Source organism: Carlito syrichta, unplaced genomic scaffold (assembly GCF_000164805.1).
Source record: "Carlito syrichta isolate Samal-C Ts95f unplaced genomic scaffold, Tarsius_syrichta-2.0.1 Scaffold303038, whole genome shotgun sequence".
NCBI classification, from domain to species: domain Eukaryota; kingdom Metazoa; phylum Chordata; class Mammalia; order Primates; family Tarsiidae; genus Carlito; species Carlito syrichta.
The window spans coordinates 427,085-450,614 of NW_007247134.1; the positions used below are offsets into that span (position 1 = coordinate 427,085).

The 23,530-nt window shown below is 42.0% G+C and overlaps 1 protein-coding gene and 1 pseudogene across 2 annotated transcripts in view; both read right to left on the bottom strand.

The window, feature by feature from the left end:
* Positions 1-14,947: 14,947 nt before the first annotated feature.
* On the bottom strand, positions 14,948-16,544 carry LOC103259861 (annotated as a pseudogene). The gene has a single exon (XR_504253.2). The product of XR_504253.2 is annotated as a prefoldin subunit 3 pseudogene (transcript).
* Positions 16,545-22,438: 5,894 nt separating this feature from the next.
* CPLX4 (complexin 4) overlaps positions 22,439-23,530 on the bottom strand; it is a 23,789-nt gene continuing 22,697 nt past the window's right edge. The window contains exon 3 of the mRNA XM_008057520.2: positions 22,439-22,792. Coding sequence (XP_008055711.1) covers positions 22,565-22,792 — 228 coding nt within the window. The 3' untranslated portion in view covers positions 22,439-22,564. The remainder of the gene's footprint in view (positions 22,793-23,530) is intronic.

A 23,530-nucleotide genomic window follows, 5' to 3' on the forward strand; every position in this document is an offset into this window, starting at 1 on the left:
GCTTCAAAATTGGAACAGATTCTCACTACTTCTCACCCTCTCCAACCTGGGGCGAGCCACCACGCTGTCTCCACAGGACTACTTGTCTGCCTTTGGTCTCTTCTCAACCCGGAAGCTAAAGTGATCTCTTGGAAACATCCTAGATTATGTTAATTATTGTGATGAACCCTTGTTCAAGCCCTTGCAATGGCTCCTGACTTCCTTACCTTTACTTGCAGGGACCTACGTGATCTGGTTACCCCTAACCTCATCTCACATTGCTCTCCCTCTTGCTTGATTTGTTCCTGCCACGTGTTCTTTTGCTGCTCCTGGAACATGCCCCAGGACTTTGCACTGGCTCTTTCTTCTGCCTGGAATGCAGTTCTCCCATGTCTCTGCATGGCAAACCTCCTCACCCCCTTTCAAGCCTCTGTTCAAACATTACCTTTCAGTGAGATCTACCCTGACAGCCCTATTAACAACTGCCCCCTGTTCCTCCCACCCCCCTATTGTTAGTTTCTTTTCTTTCTTTCTTTCTTTTTTTTTTTTGAATTAGAGTCTCACTCTGTCGCCCAGACTGGAGTGCAGTGGCCGCTCCCGGCCACCGCAGCCTCGACCTGCTGGGCTCCGGCGATCCTCCCGCCTCAGCCTTCCGAGTAGCCGGAATTACAGGCACATGTTACCACACCCGGCTGATTTTTTGATTTATTGTAGAGATGAGGTCTCGCCTGCCCAGGCGGGTCTGGAACCCACGGTCTCAGGCAATCCACTCACCTCAGCCTCCCAAAGGCGTGGGATTACAGGCTGAGCCACCGAGCCCGGCTATTAGTTTATTTTCTTTACATTCTCTTTCACTTTATAAAAAAATCGTACTGACTGCATTCTAATATGCTATATTATTTACTCATTTTTTGGTGTTATTGTTCACTCCCATTAGACCGTAAGCTCCATGAGAGCAGAGATTTTGTCTATGTCGCCTTTTGTTTTGTTTAGTGGATGTCTGCCAGAACAGGAATGTGGCTATCATTCCCCTGGTGGCCAGGAGTGTTGGTGGCTGATGTCCCTTTCAGGAATTGCCCTGGGTTGAGGAGACTTGCCCCCTCCACGGTCAGTCCCTCTTCCATGTTGGCTCATGTCCAGGGACTGGTCATGGTAGAGAGGGAAGGGTGGCTCATCCTCCCTGGATTCAGGATGCCTCTGCAGGGCCATTGCAGTAGAGCTGCTTGAGGCCAGGCCTGTGCTGTGATCGCACCACAGCTTAAGGTCTCCCTCTACTTAACGCTGCTTCCTTCTCTCCCTCACAGGAAACCTGCTCCCATCCAAGTGTGAACCAGGCTCCACCCTGCTTAGCTTCTGAGATCAGACGGGATCCAGTGCATTCAAGGGGGTGTGGTCTTAGACCTGGTCCACAAAATCCAGAGTTCGTTTCCTGGGGAACCTGATCCATGATCACTTCTTTTTCAATCCTTTGCTAAGTAAAAGAGAAAGCCATTCTGCCAACGGTTAGTTTCTAAGCGTTTCCTAGAATCCCTTAAATATCTTTTTAAACAAAGAGTGGGGCTGAGACTTAGCCAACAGCAGGCAACGATAACCTACTAGAATCAAAAAACGCTGCTTGATGTTCATTCTGTTCACGCTTGGAGTCACCATCTCGCTAGGACATACAGGCTTTCCATTTATGCTAAAATGCAAATATATTTAACTTACAAAAGTGACTTGATCCAAAGGGAAATACTTGCTAAACAATGGAACTGGTGATTCACGGATATGGCACAAATCATGAACGTGGTTTGTAAAGATCTACATTTTGAGGAACAGCCTATTATTTCATATTCACTTAATAAACCACAAGCATTCTCTGGTCTCTGGTGATTTATCTGTAAATGGGGCTAGTGGTCCCTCTCTTCCCCGCAGAGTTCAAAGATTGCTAAGATGATGTGGTGAGAAGATCCTGCCGGGCTGCTGCCTGGGAAGTTCCCACCGTGCACAGACAATCTCAGTTTCAACATTTCATGTAGGTGCGCCCCCACTTTCAGATCGAAAGTAGAGCTTTGGAAAGAAAGCTCTCCATTCCACGTGGCACATTACAGCATGGCTCTGGTACCCATCCACATATGTGATACGTGACTTCCCTCCTTCTCATTCAAAGCTCACACACCCGTTATTCCCCCAAAAACGAAATGGCGGCTGGTTTCTCCTCCAAATAAAAGTTTAACATATTCAGTTTTGTGATTTTTAATTTGCAGAGTGAGGAAAAACCTGGAATGTAGCCAAATCCTGACAAATAAAGCATAGACTGCTCATAAACATAAACCATTCCAAGGCCAGGACTATGACTCTTCTTCCCTTTTTAAAAAAAGTATGGTTAGGCTGGGTGTGGTGGCTCATGCCTATAATCCCAGCACTTTGGGAGGCCAAGGTGAGAAGATTGCCTGAGCCCACGGGTTCGAGTGCAGCCTGGGCAAGTTGGCGAGACCTCATCTCTACAACAAATTAAAAAATTAGCCGGGCATGGTGGCGCGCACCTGCAATTCCAACTACTTGGAAGGCTGAGGTGGAAGGATTGCCTGAGCCCAGCAGGTCGAGGCGGCAGTGGTTGTGAGCGTGCCACTGCCCTCCAGCCTGGGCAACAGAGTGAGACTCCAACTCAACAACAACAACAAAAGTACGGTTAAATATGCATAAGTAACCAACTCATCATGTACCATTTTAATCATTTTTGAGTATGTAGTTCTGTGGCATTAAGGACATTCACATGATTGTGACACTATCACCATCATCCATCTCCAGGAGAACGCTTCCATTTTCCCAAACTAAAACACTGTGCTGCTCATTAAGCAATAACTTCCCACCACCTGTGACCCCAGCTCCCAGAAACCATCTTCCCGCTTTCTGTGTCCATAAAGCTGACTACTCTTAGCACCTTGTAGGCGAGGAATCGCGTCGCCTTTGTTCTTTGGTGACTGGCTTATTTCACTAGCATAATATCTTCAGGTTCATCCACGTTGCAGCATGTGCCAGAATTCCTTTCCTTTGAAGGCTGAGTAATACTCCACTGTATGGATATACCACGTTTTTCTTATCCATTCCTCCGTTGGCGGCCACCTGGGTTGCCTCCACCTTTTGGCTATCGTGAAGAGCGCTGCTTGGAACCTCAGTGTACAAACATCTGTATGAGAGCCTGCTTGCAATTCTTTTGGGTAAACACCTGGAAGAGGAGTCACTGGGCATATGATCATTGTAAGTTCAATTTTTTGAGGACTGGCCATCCCATTTTTCCATAGCTGTTCCCACCGGCAAAGCACAAGAGTTCTCATTTCCCAGCTCCTTGCCATCGCCTGTTCTTTTCTGCTATTTTTAAAATGATAGCCATCCTAGTAGGTGTGAAGTGGTGTCTCGTTGTGGTTTTGATTTGCATTTCCCTAATGATCGGGCCTATGGAGCATCTTTTCACGGGTTTATTTGCCATCTGGGAGAAACGTCTATTCAAGTCCTTTGCCTCTCCCCCTTTTAAATCAGTTTTTTGTTTTGTTTGTTCTGTTTCCTCTACCTGCCTGGTGGAAGTAGGGAGTAGAATTTGTAGTACACATTACGGTTAGCAAGACGACCAACAAAGGATTATAGCATAATCAATCCTTGATTGCCTAAGCTGATGGGAAAAGGGACACAGAGAAGTGCAAGCAGCAGACATCCCTAAATGCTGTAAGTTGCTTCAGAAACGCACTTACATCAGTTCAGACCCTCCATACCTGAATACCCCTCCCCACCACAGCTACTTAGCAAACATCACCACATCTCCTTTTCATGTTTCCTTTCCTGTTTGCTTTTTTTTTTAATTGAGTCAGGGTCTCACTCTGTCTGGAGTGCAGTGGCACCATCACGGCTTGCAGCAGCCTCAACCTCCTGGACCCAGGCAATCCTTTTTCCTTATCCTCCCGAGTAGCTGGGATGACAACCAGGTGCCACCATGCTTAGCTAATTTCTTGATGTTATAGAGATGAAGCCTCTCTGAGTTGCCTAGCCCGGCCTTGAACTCCTGGGCTCAAGCAATCCTCCTGCCTCGGCCTCCCAAAGTGCTGAGATTACAAGCATGAGCCACTGCCCCTGGCCTCCTTTCCACATTTCTTGATCATCTCCATTTCTGCCTCACATCTTTACTTACCATGTCATCCACCATGGGTGAAAAATAAAGTCTGCTTTGGTAAATTAAGCTGAGGTCTTACTAGAGGAAATAGAGTGTGTGCTGGATGTGTGTTTGTGCATGTGTGTGCATGCATGCATATGTATGTGCTCACGTGTGTGTGTTTAGGGAACTACCCTGCAAGTCTCTTGTGGAACATGCCTCCCCCAAATGCCCCCACTTCACAGGGGAAGTCCCTAGGACAGTGTCCAGTATACTGTAAGTTCTTGAGATTCTTTGTTCTTGTTTTGGGTTGAATAGTGTCCTCTCAAAATTCATATGTTGACGTTCTAGACCCCAATACCTTAGAATGTGAACTTACTTGGAAATAGCATTGTTGCAGATATAATTAGTTGAGTTACAATGAAGCCATACTGCAGTAGGAGGGGCTCTAATACAAAAATGACTGGTATCTTTATAAAAAAGGGGGGAGATTTGGATACACACACACACACACACACACACACACACACACAGGACGCCATGAAGGCAGAGTCAGGGGGATGCTTCTACCAACCCAGGAACACCAAAGATTCCAGCATACCACCAGAAACCAGGGGAGCACATGGAATAGATTCTCCCTCCTAGGAGGAAACTCTGACACCTTGGCCTCGGACTTCCAGCCTCCAGAAGTGCGAGGCAATCCAGTTCTGTTTCGTGAGCCCCACAGTCTGTGGTACTGTGTTACGGTAACCCTAGCAAGACGTAATCCCTTTTTGCATTTGCCATCTTTCTGACCTTCATGATGGGCCCCTGCTGTATTCATGGAGAAGCTAGTGTGTGGCATCATGCCTTCCTACAAATCTCTGGGAGAGTCCTGTCTTCAACTGAAGTGAGCCAAAGAAAAGCCAGAAGTGATTGTTGGCAAAAGTTGAGGCACTCAGATGAACGTTTGCTGAGCTCACACACATGGCCAGGACTCTCTCCAGGTTAGCATGCTTTGAGCATCACACTTCACCAAACCTCGATGAAAGAGGAGAATAAGTTGTAAACTCTCCATTAAATCATTCCAATATTCTTTCCGTAAATTTTAACTGTATTTTTGCAGATGTATTGAGGTCTGCTTGACAATTAAAAATAGCATATATTCAACGGGTACAATGTGATGATTTGATCTATGTATATATTGTGAAATATTACCACCATCAAATGAATTAAAATGCACTGGGTACGGTGGCTCATGCCTGTAATCCCAGCACTTTGGGAGACTGAGGCAAGAAGATCACTTGAGCCCAGGAGTTCAAGACCAGCTTGGGCAACATAGCAAGACCCTGTCTTTGCAAAAAAAAAAAAAGTAAATGTCCATCACCGACCACACAGTGACAATTTTGTATGTGTGTGGGGGGTGAGGGGTAAGGAGACATGAGATTTACTCTCTCAGAAAATTTCAAGTAAGCCGGGCTCAGTGGCTCAGTCTGTCATCCCAGCGCTTTGGGAGGCCGAGGGGAGTGGATTGCCTGAGCCCGCAGGTTTGAGACCCACCTGGGCAACTTGGCGAGACCTCATGTCTACAATAAAATAAAAAATTAGCCGGGTGTGGTAGCGCACGCCTGTAGTTCCAGCTACTTGGAAGGCTGAGGCGGAAGGATCGCCAGAGCCCACCAGGTCGAGGCTGTGGTGGCTGGGAGCGTGCTACTGCACTCCAGCCTGGGTGACAAAGTGAGACTCCAACTCAAAAAAAAAAAAAAAGAAAAGAAAAGAAAATTTCAAGTAAACAATGCAGCATTATCAACTGCAGTGTGGTGTATAATCACCATGCTATGTATTAGCTCCTCAAAACGTACACAACGTAGTAGGAATTTTGTAGTTTTTGCCCAGATCTCTCCATCTCCCCCAGCACTTGGACCTTGGCAATCATTGTTCTTCTCTCTGCTGCTATGAATTCAAATTTCTATTGTTTTATTTTTATTTTTTTTAGCAATATAGTTATTATCAAGTATTAGGTAGTGTACCTCGCTACATGTGTTATACTTTTATACTGCTGGCATTGCAGTAGGTTCCTGGCATCCCTGCAAGCACGTTGAGTAATCCATTATACCACAACATTACAGTGGCTAGAATGTCACTAGGCGATAAAAGTTTCTCAGTTTCGTGACAATCTTACGGGACCCCTGACCGAAACATCGTTACTCGGTCCATGATTGTATAAGCCTTTTATGCTCTGAATTGTCCTCCAGGACTGCTATAGCTCTGCATCTCACATTTCTTCACATGCTGCATTTTTATTTTGATCACGTTTTACTTATTCTTAAGCTTTCTTTTAGATTTCCCCTAAGATTCCATGTGTTATTTAAAAGTGTGATACTTGGTGTCCAGGTGTTTAGATATTTTCCTGCTATCTTTCCACTGTGGCTATTTAATTTAATTCTGTTATGGTAAGAGAGCCGAGTCTGTATAATTTCACTTCTTTTAAGCGCGTACAGTCTTTCCGTGTTTGGCTTATTTCATGTGGCATGATGTCCTCCAGCTTCGTCTATACATGGTCACAGAGTGCAGGATTTCTTTCTTTTTCAAGGTTTCTTGCTACTTCCTTTTGTATGCATGTATGCATGCATGTGTATGTGTCTGTGTGTGTCTGTGTGTGTGCGTGTATCTGTGTGTGTGTCTGTGTGTGTGTGTCTGTGTGTGTGTGTCTGTGTGTATGTGACTGTGTGTGTGTCTCTGTGTGTGTGTTTCTGTGTGTGTGTCTGTGTGTGTGTGTCTGTGTGTGTGTGTGTGTCTCTGTGTGTGTGTCTGTGTGTGTGTGTCTGTGTGTGTGTCTGTGTTTGTGTGTCTGTGTGTGTCTGTGTGTGTGTTTCTGTGTGTGTCTGTGTGTGTGTGTCTCTGTGTGTGTGTGTCTCTGTGTGTGTGTGTGTCTGTGTGTGTCTGTGAGTGTCTGTGTGTGTGTCTGTGTGTGTGTCTGTGTGTGTGTATCTGTGTGTGTGTGTCTGTGTGTGTGTCTGTGTGTGTGTGACTGTGTGTGTGTCTGTGTGTGTGTCTGTGTGTGTGTGTCTGTGTGTGTGTGTCTGTGTCTGTGTCTGTGTGTCTGTGTGTGTGTCTCTGTGTGTGTGTCTGTGTGTGTGTCTCTGTGTGTGTGTCTGTGTGTGTGTCTCTGTGTGTGTGTCTGCGTGTGTGTGTCTGTGTGTGTGTCTGTGTGTGTGTGTGTGTGTCTGTGTGTGTGTCTCTGTGTGTGTGTGTCTGTGTGTGTGTCTGTGTGTGTGTCTCTGTGTGTGTCTGTGTGTGTGTGTGTCTGTGTGTGTGTGTCTGTGTGTGTGTATGTGTCTCTGTGTGTGTGTGTCTCTGTGTGTGTGTGTGTCTCTGTGTGTGTGTGTATCTCTGTATGTGTGTGTGTGTCTGTGTGTGCCTGTGTGTGTGTGTGTCTGTGTGTGTGTGTCTGTGTCTGTGTGTGTGTGTGTGTGTCTGTGTGTGTCTGTCTGTGTGTGTGTGTCTGTGTGTGTGTGTGTCTGTGTGTGTGTCTGTGTCTGTGTGTGTGTGTGTGTCTGTGTGTGTGTGTGTCTCTGTGTGTGTGTGTGTGTGTGTGTCTCTCTGTGTGTGTCTGGCTTACATTTTCTGTATCCATTCATCCATTGATAAACGTGTGGTTGTCTCCAAATCTTGACTGTTGGGATGCACGTGGGGCTGCAGACGTCTCTTCTGGACACTGATTTCATTTTTAAAAAAAGATGCCCGGAATTGGGATTTCTGGGTTGCATGGAAGGGCTCCTTACACGCTTGTGAAGCGTCTCCAGACAGTTTTCCAAAATGACTGCACCGATTTATATTCCCACCCATGTTCAAGGGTTTCTTTTTCTTCCTGTCCTCACAAACACTCGATACCTCCTGTCTTGATGACAGCCATCCTAACAGGGGCGGGTGACCTCCTGTTGTGGTTTTGCTTTTGATTTTCTTTCTTTCCTTTTTTTGTTGTGCGTAGGAGTCTCACTCTGGCACCCAGACTGGAGTGGGGGGGCATGACCACGGCTAACTGCAGTCGAGGATTCCTGGGCTCGAGCAATCCTCCTGTCTCGGTCGACCAAATGGCTGGGACTACAGGCATGTGCCGCCACAGTCAGCCAATTTTTTTTTTTTAGGCGCTCCTAGGCTTGAGCCATTCTCCTGCCTCAGCCTCCCAAAGTGCTAGGACAACAGGTGTGAGTCACCACACCTGGAATGCATTTTCCTGATGATAAGTGATGTCAGGCACCTTTTAATACACCTCTTGGCCATTGGTTTATTTTCTTTGGAAAAATGTCTATTCAGGTCCTTTGTTTTTTAATAAAAAAATATATATATGTTAGCTGTATGTGTTTCTCATACATTTTGAATATTGGTCCCTTGTCAGATAAATCATTTGCAAATATTTTCTTCTACTCCATAGGTTCCTTTTCATTTTGTTGACTGTTTCCTTTGCTGTTGACTATATACATGGGGGTTTATTTTGGGGTTCTTAATTTTGTTCCGTTCAACTATGTGTCTCTTTTCATGCTAGTGCCATACTGTTTCGATTACTGTAACTTTGTAATATAGTTTGAAATCAGGATGTGTGATGCCTCCATCTTTGTTCTTTCTCAAGATCGCTTTGGCTATTTGGGATCTTTTGTGGGTTCATGCAAGTTTTAGAAATGTTTTCCATTTCTGTGAAAAATGTCACCAGAATTTTGACAGGGATTGTATTGAATCTGTAGGTCACCTTGGGTAGTATGAACATGTGAACTTTTTGAAATTAATCCTTCTGATCCATGAACATGAGAAAACTTTCCATTTATGTGTGCCTTCTCCAGTTCTTCAATTAATGTCTTACAGTTTTCATTGAGCATGTTTTTCACATCCTTGGTTACATTTATTCTTAAGTATTTTATTCTTGTTGATGCCGTTATAAATAAGATTGTTTTCTTCATTTCTTTTACAGATGGTTTGTTGTTCGTGTATAGGAACACGACTGATTTTTGTATATTGACTTCATTTCCTGGAAGTTTACTGAATTTGTTTGTTAATTCTAATTTTAGTTAGTTTTTTTTTTTGGTGGTGACTTTAGGGGTTTTTTAATATATAAGATTATGTCATCTGCAAATGAAGACAATTTAATTATTTTCCAACTTTGATGCCCTTTACTCTTATTTTTCTTGCCTAATTGTTCTGGCTAAGACTTCCATTACTACGTTGAGTCAAAGTGGTGGGAGTGGACAGTCTTGTCTTTTTCCAGATCCTAGAGGAAAAGCTTTCAACTTTTAGCTGTTGAGTGTATTAGCTGCGGGCTTGTCATATATGGTCTTTATTATATTGAGGCATATTTTTTTCTATACCTGATTTGTTCAGAGTTTTTATAATAAGGAGTAGAGCAGAAGTAATAAAATAGTAGAAATACAACAAAAAAGATCAATGAAATTAAGAGTTGGTTTTTTGAAAAGATAAACCAAATTAATGTACTTTTAGCTGGACTAACCAAGAAATAAAAAAGAGAGAGCACTCGAATAGGTAAAATTATAAACGAAAGAGGAGATATTATACTTATACCATAGAACTACAAAGGGACACAAGAGCCTACTGTGAACACCAATAAATTGGATAACCCAGAAGAAATAATAAATTCCTACAAATAGCCAACCTACCAAGACTGAATCATGAAAAAATAGAAAAAGTGAATAGACCAATAGCAAGTAAGGAGATGGGACCGGTAATGCAAAACTTTCCAACAAAGAAAAGCTTTTTTCAAGACCAGATAGCTTCATTTATCAATTCTACAAAGCATTTAAAGAAGAATTAACACCAGCCCTCTGAAACACTTCCAAAACGTTGAAGATGAGGAAACACTTCCAAACTGATTTGACAAAAACAGTATTATTCGGCCAGGCTCGGTGGCTCAGCCTGTAATCCCGTGCTTTGGGAGGCCGAGGCGAGTGGATTGCCTGAGCCTGTGGGTTCGAGACCTGCCTGGGCAACTTGGCGAGACCTCATCTCTACAATAAATCAGAAAATCAGCCGGGCGTGGTAGCGCATGCCTGTAATTCCGGCTACTCGGAAGGCTGAGGCGGAAGGACCGCCGGAGCCTGGCAGGTCGAGGTTGCAGGGGACTGCACTCCAGTCTGGGCAACAGAGTGAGACTCCAACTCAAAACAAACAAACAAACAAACAAACAAAACAAGCAAACAAACAAAAAACCCAGCATTATTCTCATTCCAAAGCCAGATAACGACAATACAAGAAAAGAACATGACAGGTCAATATCCCTGATAAACATAGATGCCAAAAACCTTCAAGAAAGTACTTAGCAAACCAGATTAAATAGCACATTGAAATGATCATTCACTATGAGGAAGTGGGGTTTAGGACTGGGATTCCATGATACTTAACATACACAAATCAATAAATATGATACAACACATTAATGGGATAAAAGACAAGAATCATATGATCATCTCGATAGGCGTGGAAAAAACATCTGACAAAATTAACCATTCCAGTATTTCTCTTTTTCAAATTTGGTATAGAGGCGGCCTGTTTCCTAGGCTTTGCCAAATGTTCGCGACCCTAAATGCAAGTCAAATGGTTCCTTTGTCTTTGAACCTACAGAAAATGGCAAGTCATAACCTGCTCTTCCTTCTCCTTCTCCTTCTCCTGTTCATTGTCTTACTCATGGTCAATGTCACGGCCCTCTTAATAACATTATCGAGCCAGGTACTGTGCGTTATCTTGACATGCGATGACTTGTGTCATTCTGATGACATCTCATTGAGTCGGTGCTATTACAAACCTTCTTTCTCACACCATCTATATTCAAGCTACTCACGAGTTCATTTATCTCAACTTCACTACCACAAGTACAAGCCACCGCCTTATCTTGCGTGGATGGAGTTCGGAATCAGCTTTCTAATTGGTCTCCTTCCTGCTATTCTTAGCTCCCTTCTTTTTACTTTCCACTCAGCAGCCAGACAACTGTCGAAAAACGCAAACCGGATCATGCCCCTGCCTGCATAAAATCCATCCAAAGGCTTACTGTTACACTTAAGGTAAAATCCAAAATCCCCTGCTCTGCTCTAGAAGACTTATCCCTTCTCTGCTTCTCCTCTTTTGACAATTCTGACCGCTCTTATCCTCCCAAATGTGCTCACTGAGTTGCAGCTACGTTGGACGTTTCCCCCCGTCTTGAAATCCTCCAAGTTCCTTCCTGCCTCAGGGTCTTTGTGCTTACCGTTTTCCCTGCCTGAAATGCCTTCAATATTCATGTGATTTTTCTTGTCATTTTTTCCCCTTAGCATCTACCACTTTCCAAATTTATCCTCTTTATTATTTGTTCACTTCCTTATTACCTGTCTTCTCTCATTAGAATCTGAGCTACATGAGAATAGAGACCTTATTTATTGGATCTTTAGCACATATGTTGCACATAGTGGTGTTTGATTCAATAAATATCTACAAGGAACTCTATTTTTTTTTTTACATGAGGAAACAATTAGGCAACTTGTCTAATTTCACACAGCTATTAATTGGCACAAGCATACATTTTTTTCATATTCTTATACCCAGTCGTCTGGAGTTTTTCTCAAATATTAATTATTTCCCATGTGTTTGGAAAATGTCAAACTGCTTAGCTTTCCTTCCCAAATAGTCCGCAGAAATCATTTGATCACTTTCAAAAGGCATTTCAATCCACTCCAGTCCTGTTAGCATCAGCGTTGGCTGGGGTTTCCTTCACCGCCTTTGATGTGAGCGTTCATTAAATGAGGAGACAGGGGTTCCCATGCGACGCCATTGCCACCTTGCTCAGCGCCCACACCAGCTTAGGGAATGTCATTCTTTTCCCCAAGTGGCTTCTGAAGTTCTACTGTAGTCTGTTGGCTTCAGTTTACTTTTACAGTTCACTGTGATTTTATGAGCATTTGCTTGTTGCCTTTTATGGTGCTTTCTCCTTTGACCCCTTAATCCCTAAAAATGCTGATACGATATGTCCTGATGAATCTAATTAGCTCCATGTGCCACCAGATACTTGCAACAGGATTTTTAAGATGCTCCCAAAAGTGTCTTTATTCAAGCTTCAGGAGCTTGGATGTGTACACTGTAAGTTGAATGAATGGTCTGTAAAGAAATACAACTTGGAAATCTTTCTTTTCTTTTCATCTTTTGAGACAAAGTCTCACTATGTTGTCCAGGCTGGTCTCGAACTCCTGGGCTCAACCATGCCTTGTCCTCCTACGGTGTTGAGGTTACAGATGCGAGCCAATGTGCCCAGCCTAAATATAACTAACTCGGAAATCTTCAAGGTTTTCTGAAATGAATTTTCAAAAAAAGGAGACATCATTTTGTACATATATGTTGTCTTACTATAATTTCAGAAATTAGATACCATCTAAGAATGATATCAGTCTTTAGTTTATACACAGAGTGAAAATAAAGAGTTTCCCAAGGATAGCAGCACTTTAGAGTTAGATAAAGAAGCAAAACTTTAATGCAAGTAAATTTGCTGTACTAATCTTTCTACTTTTGGTTAGGTTCAAAATTTTTCCACAATTAAAAGTTTTTTAAAAGGTTAAAAAAAAAAACCAAATAAGATTTATAAATCTGAATTTAATTTCTATGATTTCAGATTTTTATTACATTCTTCAAGCATAATTTTTGAAGCTCTTAAAATTGCTCTTTTTAGTGTAGACCAAAAACTAGGAATAAGGTATACACCCAAAATAATTGAAAGCAGAGACTTGAACAGATATTCGTACACTCCTGTTCATAGCAGCGCTATTTTTAACTGCCAAAGACAACTCAAGTGTCCATCAATAGATGAGTGGATAAGAAAAATGTGGTATATACAAAAAGTACAATATTATTCAGGCTTAAAAAAGGGAAAAAATTCGGACACATGCTGCAACATGGATCAGTCTTGAAGACATTGTGCTAAGTGAAATAAGTCAGTTATGGGAGGGCAAATACCATATGATTCCACTCATATGAGATGCTTGGAGCAGTCAACTTCATAGAGACAGTGAAATAGCGGTTTCCAGGGGTTGGAGTTATTGTTTAAGTTTGAGAAGACAGAAAGTTCTGGAGATGGATGGTGGTGATGGCTGCACAACAATGTAAATATACATCACGCTGCTACTTAATGCACACTTACAAATAGTTAAGTGGCAAATTTATGTTGTGTATAAATAATACATGAATTTCTTAAAAGGCAAAAATTAAAACAGCAACAACAAAAAAAACCTTGAGAGAGTTCGAGTTCCATTTCAGTGAATCCTGAAAGTTTGTCCAAATTCTTGTTTTTTTCTTCTCTTTAAACATTTATTATTCCTTGAAAGAGCCAGGTTGTGGTCTTGGGGAAGGAATTTGTTGTTGAGGTCTATCAGGGATTTATGCTGTGATTGTGTGGGAATACATTTCATATCTCTAACATCTTCGGGGAGACATTTGGATATAACATTTGGTGATAGGAATTCTGATCAAATCGTGGACTGGACACAGATGCGAACAGGAAGAGGGGAAAGAGAAACACAGATGGCCGAGGATCCCCACACCCATGGCCAGTGGGGCATTCTGGGTTTACCATTTTGCTGGATGTGAAAGTTTCCCCAAAGCATGCCTCTTGGCTTGAACACAGAGAACTCTGGTCTTTTAAATGCTTATGAGGATAACAAAACACAAATTCTCCCTCCTGAATTCCTTTGGTTAGGCTGTATATATTTATTTCATTTTAATGTTTATATACAAGTTTTAATGCTTATTTTATGTAAAATTTAAATGTTAATTGCATTAAGAATAAAAAATTTGGGGCAACCCCTTCGGGTCCCCTCCCACTGTGGGAGCTTTTCTGTCATTTCGATAAATCCTGCTTTCTAAAAAAAAAAATACAAAATTCATGTGGAAATCTGCATTTTGTGGAAGTGATATATATTGTTCAACGCTTTGAACTCTTAAATGAAAGTTCTACACGTGAACATTAGAATGTGAATATCTGCTCATTATCTGAACCACTGGGTAGACAATAAAATAAGAACTTGAAATGCACAGAGAATTCCAAATTTAATTTTACCCCTTTCTTTCATTAAAATTATACCTTTTTTCACTACAACCGCTAGAAAGTGGAGGAGTTCATTTATTTCACCCCCACATGTAATTATTAAATATAAAATATTTATTAAGAAAAATTTGAAGCCTATACTAAAGCTGAAAATATTGTAAACACCGTGGTCCCACCATCTAGATTTTAAAATTAATATTTTTCTATATTGTTCTATGAAATCTATTTATTCATCTTCCCATCTCTCTGTTCATCAATCTCATATATTTTTTGTGCTTTTTAAAGTAAGTTGTAGACATCAGTGCATTTCACCTCCAAATATGTCAGCATGCATATCATTAGCTAGAGTTCAAGCTGTTTTAAGAACTGTAGCTTAGTATGTTAGTTTTGTATAAAACTACCAGAACTTTTTCTAAGAATATATCAAAATTTTCGTTGATTTGTATCCTCATCAACACTTTGTATTGTCGGTCTTTTAAATTTTTAGCCATTTTATTTGGTCTGTGGTGCATATGTCATTCTGTAGTTGGTTTTAATTTTCATTTCTCTGATGGTTACATTGAGAACTTTTTCATATCTTTGGCCATGAGCATATCTTCCTTTGTTAAGTGTTTGCTCAAACTTTGTGTCCTTGTTTTTAAAATGTGTTTTTCAAAATTTTATTGTTGAGTTGTAAGAGTTTTAGAAAACACATATCTGAGATCACAGTTCTTTGTCAGATATAAATCTTGCAAATATTTTCTTCCAGTCTGTAACTTGTATGTGGCTTGGTTATTTATTTTATTATTATTATTTTTTTAAGTTTTAACATCACTGTTTTAATATCATGGAATACAAGTACAAAACATTGTACAAGTATACTTTTTACTACATGGAGATGAAATAATACATTTGTGTTTTTACCAGAATCTGTATCATCCAGTACTAGCCACTATGCTAATAATGGCTTTCCACAGGGATTTTTTTACTATTCCTGTGAGGTTTTATCATGAATAAAACAGCTCACAACTCTTTTCAACCATTGCAGACGTACACCTATCTTACTATTCCTGGTCAAGATGTTTTGGAAAGCTGTTAAGAAATACAAAAACACCTTAGCCAACAGTTTTGAGTGAGTCATTTTACTTCATGTTAGCTAAGATCTCCCTTATGTTGACATTTCAAAAAGACTGCACTTGCTTAAGGTTAGCAAATGTGTTGCCTTAATAGCCCGCTTACTCTGATGGAAGGCAAATGACCATTTCCTGAAAAAGTCCAGAATATCCTACTAGTTATTGGTTAAGCAGTAACTCATGAAACCCCATTTATAGAAGACGGTAGCAACAGAGGACCATTAAGTCCTACATGTACCAAAGAAAAACAAATTTACAAATATTCAAACTGTCTGTCGTCCCTATCTCTCAAATGGTTTATCCACATCAAGTGAGTGTAACATCAGCCAATAAAAGAAAAAGTAAACTGTGCTAGCTTCCAGCATTCAGCTTCCATAGCATATCTCACAGTTTTCGCCCATTTCAGCTAAGTTTTCTTATGACAGACAAAAAGAATGGTGAAAGCAGCATTAACATTCCTGGGAAACATGGAAAAATACTGCTAATTCCAAAAAATATTCAAAATTAATTTTGTTTTTTATAAATAAATAAAATGGTGATTATCTTTTAAAAAAGTTTTAATGATCATTCTTGCTGTTAAAACATCATTCAAAGCTATGTCAATCTTTAAGGATCAAAGGGGTATTGAACATAACATGTCTGGAAAACGGAACCACATTTTTAACCGCCAGCATTATGCTTTGTTCTTGGTAGAATCATCTTTGTTTCTTCTTTTTACATCCCAATTATAAACCCTAGCCATACTGACTTCTGTGGTAGTAAATTGATCTCGAAGAAAGTCAAGGTCTTCCTCAAGAGAATCAAGATTCTTTGTGGCCGTCAATAAATTCTTTTCCAACAATGCCTGAACTTCATATGCAACATCATATGCAAGCATTACATTAGCCCCCAACCACAGACACACTTTATCAGTAGGAGGAACCGAAGCTTTACAGTACAGGTTATCTGCCAGTAAGAAGCTGGCCTCCAGTGAGTTGGTGGACTCTTTTTTTCTTCTGCATGTATTTTAGAATTTTCAAAGTCTGTTTAATTTCAGGAATCTGACCTTTCAGCCTTCTTTTCTTGTGAGCCAGGTTGAGTTCCATAAACTTATACTTCTGGTACTGTTCATCCAGCTTCTTTAGTACTGTATCTGCAGTCTCATTCCCAGGTTGTTTCATGAAGGAATCTACATCTTCCACAAACACGGCCTCAGAATCCCCAGGTGGAGCCGCCGCCCATTCCCCGCAGCCACTTCTCGTAGGCCACAAACGTCCCTGGCTGTCGCCATCTTGGGGATGCAAGCGTGCGACTCTATTTATTTTCTTAATGGCATCTTTTGATGAGCAGATGTTTTAAATTTTGATAAAGTTCAATTTCTCAATTTGTAAATGTTTCCTTAAAGAACGCTTTGCTTATTCCAAGATTAAAGGAATTTTCTCCCGTGTTTTTTTCTAGAAGCATTATAGTTTTAGCTTTATCCTTGGGTCTATGATCAACATTAATTTAAGGTTTTTTTGGTTTGTTTGTTTTTGGTATGGTGCAAGAGAAGGATCTAGGTTTGATGTGTTTCAGCACATAAAAAAAAGAAAAACTTTTCATTCCTTCGTGAGATTGCACTGGTAACTTTGTCAAAAATCAATTGCTTAAGAGAGGGAGAAGAGGTTAGTGGTTTCCAGGGCTTGGTGTGGAAAGAGAGAGAATGGATGTGACAGTAAAGGGAGTTTTTTGTGGTGATGGGACAGTTCTGTATCTTGATTGTGGTGGTGGTTACATGAATCTATACGTGTGCACCGTACCAATGTCAATGTTCTGGTTTTGATATTGTACTATAATTATATAAGATGCAGCCACTGAGGGGAAGGGTACATGGAAGTTCTCTGTGTCTTTGCAGCTTCCTGCTACCCCATAATTATTTCCAAAGGAAAAGTTTAGGAAACTCAGTTGACACATAAGTGTGGGTCCGTTCCTGGACCCTGTATTCTGTTTCACTGATCTGTTTGTACCAGGACCCCACGTCACGGTCACGGTAGCTGTAATAAAAGCCTCAGACAAGTAGAGTAAGTGTTTCAACCTTGTTTTTCTTCCTCAAGACTGTTTTCTATATCCTACTACAGCTGATTTTCCAGCTGAATTTTAGAAAGAGCTCATCTCTCCCTATATGGAAGAATTATGATTGGGATTGCATTGACTGTATAGATCAATTTAGAGTGTATTAACGTCATGACAATACTGAGTCTTCTAATCCATGGACATTTATGTACGTATTTTTTAGTTCCCGTAAGGAATGTGGTGCAATTTTCAGTATACAGGTCTTCCACATTTTTTGCTACATGTATTACTAAGAATTGCATGTTTCCTGATGCTACTGAAAATAAAATGATTTCAAATTTCATTTTTTAATTGCTTGCAGCTAGTATATAAAAATGCAATTGTTTATTATATACTGACCTTGTTCACTGCAACTTTGCTAAATTACCTTTTTTAGTTCTGGTGGTGATTTTATAAATTCCCTAGAATTTTCTGTATAAATAATCTTATCATCTGTGCATAGAGGCAGTTTTTTACTTCTTTCTTTTTCATCTCTATGTACTGCCTTTCCTCCCTCCCTCCCTCTTCTTTCTTCCTGTTTTTTTCTTTCTTTCTTGCACTTGCTAAGAACCTCCAGAACAATGCTGAATAGAAATAATGAGCCAGGCTCGGTGGCTCAGCCTGTAATCCCGCGCCTTGGGAGGCCGAGGTGAGTGGACTGCCTGAGCCTGCGGGTTCGAAACCCGCCTGAGCAACTTGGTGAGACCTCATCTCTACAATAAATCAAAAAATCAGCCGGGCGTGGTAGTGCATGCCTGTAATTCCGGCTACTCAGAAGGCTGAGGCAGAAGGATCGCCGGAGTCCAGCGGGTCGAGGCTGCGGTGGCCGGGGGCGGCCACTGCACTCCAGTCTGGGCGACAGAGTGAGACTCCAACTCAAAAAAAAAAAGAAAGAAATAATGAGAGTGAATATCTTTGCCGAGTGAATATCTTTGCCATGTTCCTGTTTCTAGAGGGAAGTATTTCATGTTTTATCATTAATGATGCTAGCTGTTGGTGTTTCAAAGATGCCCTTTATTGAGTTGATAAAATTTTCTTCCAATCCTCATTTGCTGGGAGTTTTTAAACAACAATGAATGTTGGATTTTGAGAAATGCCTTTTCTGTTGCAATAAACAAGTATGTGGAGTTTCTCTTTTATTGTGTTAATATGGCAAGCTATATTAAATTTTGAATGTTAAACCAAACTTGAATTTGTGAGATTAACTTCACTTGTTCATGGTAGAGTATCTTTTCTTAGTATCGCTGGATTTTATTAACTTTCTAAAAATCTATATTCAACAGAGATATTGGCCTGCAATTTTCTTTTTTAAAAAAATTTTTGTCAGGTTTTGGTATTAGGATTATACTTGCCTTATAAAATGACTTGGGAATAATTTCTTTCTGCTCTATTTTCTGAAAGAGTTTGTGTAAGAGTGGTGTTATTTCTTCCCTAAGTATTTGATAAAATTTACTAGTTAGGCCATCTAAGTTTGGAGTTTTCTTCGTGGGAGGGGTTTTAAGAATTCTTTCTTTTTATTTCTTATCTTTTAAGACATAGGGCCTTCCATTTAATTTGTGTCAATATTTGTGAGGTGTATTTTCTTCAAGGAACTTGTCAAGTTCACCTAAGTTGTGAAATATACTGGGACCAAGCGCTCCATAATATCATTAATTGTCCTTTAATGTCGTAGGATCTGTAGTGTATCCCCTCTTTTATTCTTGACATTGGAATTTGTGTACTCTTTTTATCCTTGAGCAGTCTAGTTGGGTGTCTATCAAGTTTACTGCTTTTTAAAAATAATTAGCTTTTGAACTTCTAATTTTACCCCCATTGTTTGTCTGTTTTTTATTTCATGAATTTGTGCACTTTATTATTTCTTCCCTTCTGCTTATTTTAGTGAGTTATTATGCTTTTCTGAAGATTACTTTTTCTTTTGAACTTTTATTTTCTTTGAGTTGGAGCCTCACTCTGTCTCCCAGGTTGGAGTGCAGTGGCATGCTCATGGCCACCGCAGCCTTGACCTGTAGGGCTCAGGCGATTCTTCCACCTTAGCCTTTCATCCTGGCCACCACACCCAGCTAATTTTTTTTTTTATTTATTGTAGAGATAAGGTCTTCCCAAGTTGCCCAGGCTGGTCTTGAACTCCTGGGCTCAGGCAATCCTCTTGCCTTTGCCTCCCAAAGTGCTGGGATTACAGGTGTGAGCCACTGCACCCCGGCTGAAGATTACTTTTATTTGTCTGTCTTTTTGTTTAGCAGTCGGCAAACTTGGCTAGATTCAAATGCCAATTTTTTTTCTCCTAAGTACGCAGCAAAGAAATTCTTAGTTCAGTTTGTTTAGCATTAACTGGACTGCTCAAAGTCTTCCTAATAAATGCATAGTTCAGAGATTAGCCAGGGTCTTGAATAGATTTTATATACTGAATTTATAACTCCCTTTCCATGGCTCTCTTCTTTGTAGCATTTGTTCTTTCATTTTATAGCTGTTGAGCTATTAAATCCAACACTGTTGGTTTTTCAAGTCATTAAGACTTCAGATTTTCTATCTCCATTTTAGTTGTCTTGGCTACACTGGTATCTGCCCTCAGATGAAATCTGTAAGCCAAGGAAAATTTGCCCATGCTTTTTCCTTCTTCCAAGTGTAGATTTGATTTCCCTCCATTGCAGACCTACTGTTGGCTGCTTTCAGTGACTTCAGACAGTTGTTCTTTTGTGTTTTGTTTAGAATGTATAGTTGTTATCTGCAGGAGGGTTGATCCCGGAGGAACTAATCATCCATTATCAGAGGCTGGAAGCCCCAGTGCGTTCATCTTCAATTTCATTCCTCTCCCTGTCTCTGATGGCTCTGTTTGTAAGTGGTGACTTGGCTAAGTTTCTAGTGCCAGGAGCAAAACTGTGGTGCTTACATAACTCACAAACTGGGTGAGTTGGTCTCTGGATAACTGGGGTCACTATATCAAAAGTCTTTCAAAAGTAGAACTCTTGCTCTATGATGCTATCGGAGTCCACATCTAATTGGGACTAGGCCAGCTCTCAGTAAAATTGGGAAGTTCACTTAAGTTATCCTCTTGGAACTTAGTCTTCAGCACTAAGTGGCTCCTTCTGCCTGGATACAAATGCTCCCTGAACCCTGAGATCTTCTCTCCATGGGCAGCCCCCTGTCTTCCCGACGGCTAGTCTGTTTTGGGTTGCTTTAAAGAAATACCTGAAACGGGGTAGTAGAGAAGGAAAAGAGGTTTATTCGGCTCACCGTTCTGCAGGCTGTACAAGAAGCATGGCGCCAACGTCTGCTCGGCTTCTGGTGAGGCCTCAGGAGGCTTTCACTCACGGTGGAAGGGGAAGAGAGAGCAGGAGTGTCATGTGGGGAAGAGGCAGCGAGAGCGAGGGGAGGGTGGGTGCCAGGCTGTTTTAATCAACCAGCTCTCGTGTGACCCAATAGAGCGAGAGCCAGCACCATGGGGAGGGCACCAAGCCATCCATGAGGGATCCGCCCCTATGACCCAAACACCCCCACTAGGCGCCATCTTCAACGTGGGTGACCATGTTTCAGCATGAAATTTGGAGCGGACAAGGCCAGACTGTATCGCTGACTCCCCTCTCTTCTAGTACCTGTCAGAACTCCCTGTACCCCTTCCTCTCCCCTTGTCCTTTTGCTCAGCTGGACTAGCAAAGGACTGGAAACTTAGTCCCGGGCTGTGTGACAAGCCCAGGGCTAATATGCTTTCTTTCACAAGACTCATCTCCGTTGGCTATGGACCACCCCGAAGCCACAGGATGAATCCCAGGATGTTAAAGTGATTTCGCTTCTTCACTTTTACCGTAGAGAAAACAGATTTCCAGAGAGAACGAATGACTTGACCAAGACCACGCATTCGCAGAACCGGAGCTGAAATCCTAATTTCTAACGATGGTTTGGTTCCGGGATGGCTTCCGGCGTCAAGCCCAGGGCCAGGGTGTGGACGGTGACAGCGCCACAGGTATCTGCCTGGCTGGTTTCACTCCTAGACAGGGACAGTCAGAGCATGGCTTCCTAGTGGCTTCACAGTGTCAATATTGTTAGGGAAAAGAAATCTGTGTCTCCCTTGGAAACCTGGTCGTCCGAAGAGGGGATAAAGGAGGGACAGACGAGGAAGAAGGAAAAGGGAGGCAGAGCAGGCAAGATGGGGACGAGAGGACGGAGAGGAGTGGGCGGGTGACAGAGAGACAGAGCTCGGTTTAACTTCCTAACGCTCGGTCTCCCATCTTTGTTCCCACTGCCATCCCCAAGTTCAGAGAAGAGGAAATGAGCTGGACTCATTCACACACTCCCCTCCTTGTGCCCGGCCTCCAGCCCTCCCTCGAATCCGTTCTTCACACCTCTAGAATGACAATCTCCAGAGCAAAGGGGGGGTGGCGTCTGTTCCTGCTTCCAGGCCTGTCTTGTATTACATCCCTGCTACTGCCGCTTGGCTGAGAAGGGACCGGTGAGAAGCACCCACAAGGTCAAGGAGTCTGGGGACAAGATGGGACAGGGGGATGGGAGCGGGGAGGGGGGTGCTTCACGTTTAATCGCCCTGGAGCCTGCAGTTTCGGCTTCCATGGGCATCCAACGCCCTGCATCTCTCCTTACAGGGAGGCGACATCAAGCTAACGGTTAGGCAGGATGAGACCTTGTCCTCAAAGGAAGAAAATTGGAGAGGAAAGGCCATTTGCTTCAGTTTTGGTTTTGTTTTGGCTTTCCTCAAGGTCTTTTTTTTTTTTTTTTTGAGTCGGAGTCTCTCTCTGTCGCTCAGAGCGCAGTGGCATGCTCACGGCCACCACAGCCTCGACCTGCTGGGCTCCGGCGATCCTTCCGCCTCAGCCTTCCAAGTAGCTGGAACTACAGGCGTGCACCACCATGCCTGGCTAATTTTTGGATTTATTGTAGAGATGAGGTCTCGCCAAGTTGCCCAGGCGGGTCTCGAGCCCCCCAACTCAGGCCACCCTCTCGCCTCGGCCTCCCAAAGTGCTGGGATGACGGGCTTGAGCCACTGCACCCGGCCTCCTCAAGATCTTTAAGCAGACGTGATCGGCATCATCCCTTACAGCTGAAATTTCATTGTCGCATTTATTGATTACTAAAAGGTTTGTATGTGTTTGTAGTTTGCTGTTTCTTAACAGTGTTCTATATTAAAACATACCCTGCTCCAAACGCCACAAAGGAGAGGGGTCTTCCTCCTTTTCCCACACCCCCACCATGGCCTGGTTCCCTCCCCTCCCCTCCCCTTCCCACCCCTCACATCACAGAACACTTCTGCTCCGCTGTCTGCTTGATTTCGGTGAAGGTGGCCTGGGCTTTTTCTTTGATGGTATCCAAGTCCATATTCTGGAGATTCTGTAACTGCCCGAGAATGGAATCCTTATCTTCTTCTTCTTCTTGGTCTTCATCGACCATTTTCCGGAGGTCTTCGGGCAAATCCACGTCGTCTCCACCCAACTGGATTTGAGTCTCATCCATTTCACTCTATGTGAAAAATAAACACAAGGAGAGATCGATAACCCTACCATCAGCCGACCAACCAAAAAAAAAATACATCTATTATTTATTTTTAAATAATCTATTATTATTTTAAAGATCTTTTCTGTCATCTGGGCTGCAGTGCAGAGGCACGATTGTAGCTCACGGGAGCCTCAAATTCCTGGACTCAAGACATCCTCTTGCATCAGCCTCCAGAATAGCTGGGGCATGTGCCACCATCCCAGCTGATTTAAAAAAAAAATTTTTTTTTTTTTTTAAATAGAGACAGAGGTCTTGGTCTGTGGCCCAGATTGGTCTTAAACTCCTGGCCTCAAGTAATCCCCCCGCCCTGGTCTTCTAACGTGTTGAAATTAAATTATAGCCGCTGCATCCAACCTAACAAATAAATAAATAAAATGTAAGGGCATCAGGAAAGAGAAAGGTCTGTTGAGAACGAATGAAGTAAATGGCACACGTGACTGTCTTGAAGCAGAGCCTGGTGGCAGTCATAGAGGCCCCTTCACCGCACTCTGGGCTGATCAGAGCCTTCTAACACAGTGGTTCTCCACGCATCATTGACATCACTTAGGAGCCTATTAGAAATGTAAATTGCCATAAAAAAGAACAAAATCATGAATTTCGCAGCAACCTGGATGGAACTAGAGTCTATAATACTGAGTGACCTCTCACAAAAACAAAGATCCGAGTATCACATGTTCTCACTCATATAATGGACCTTGAACA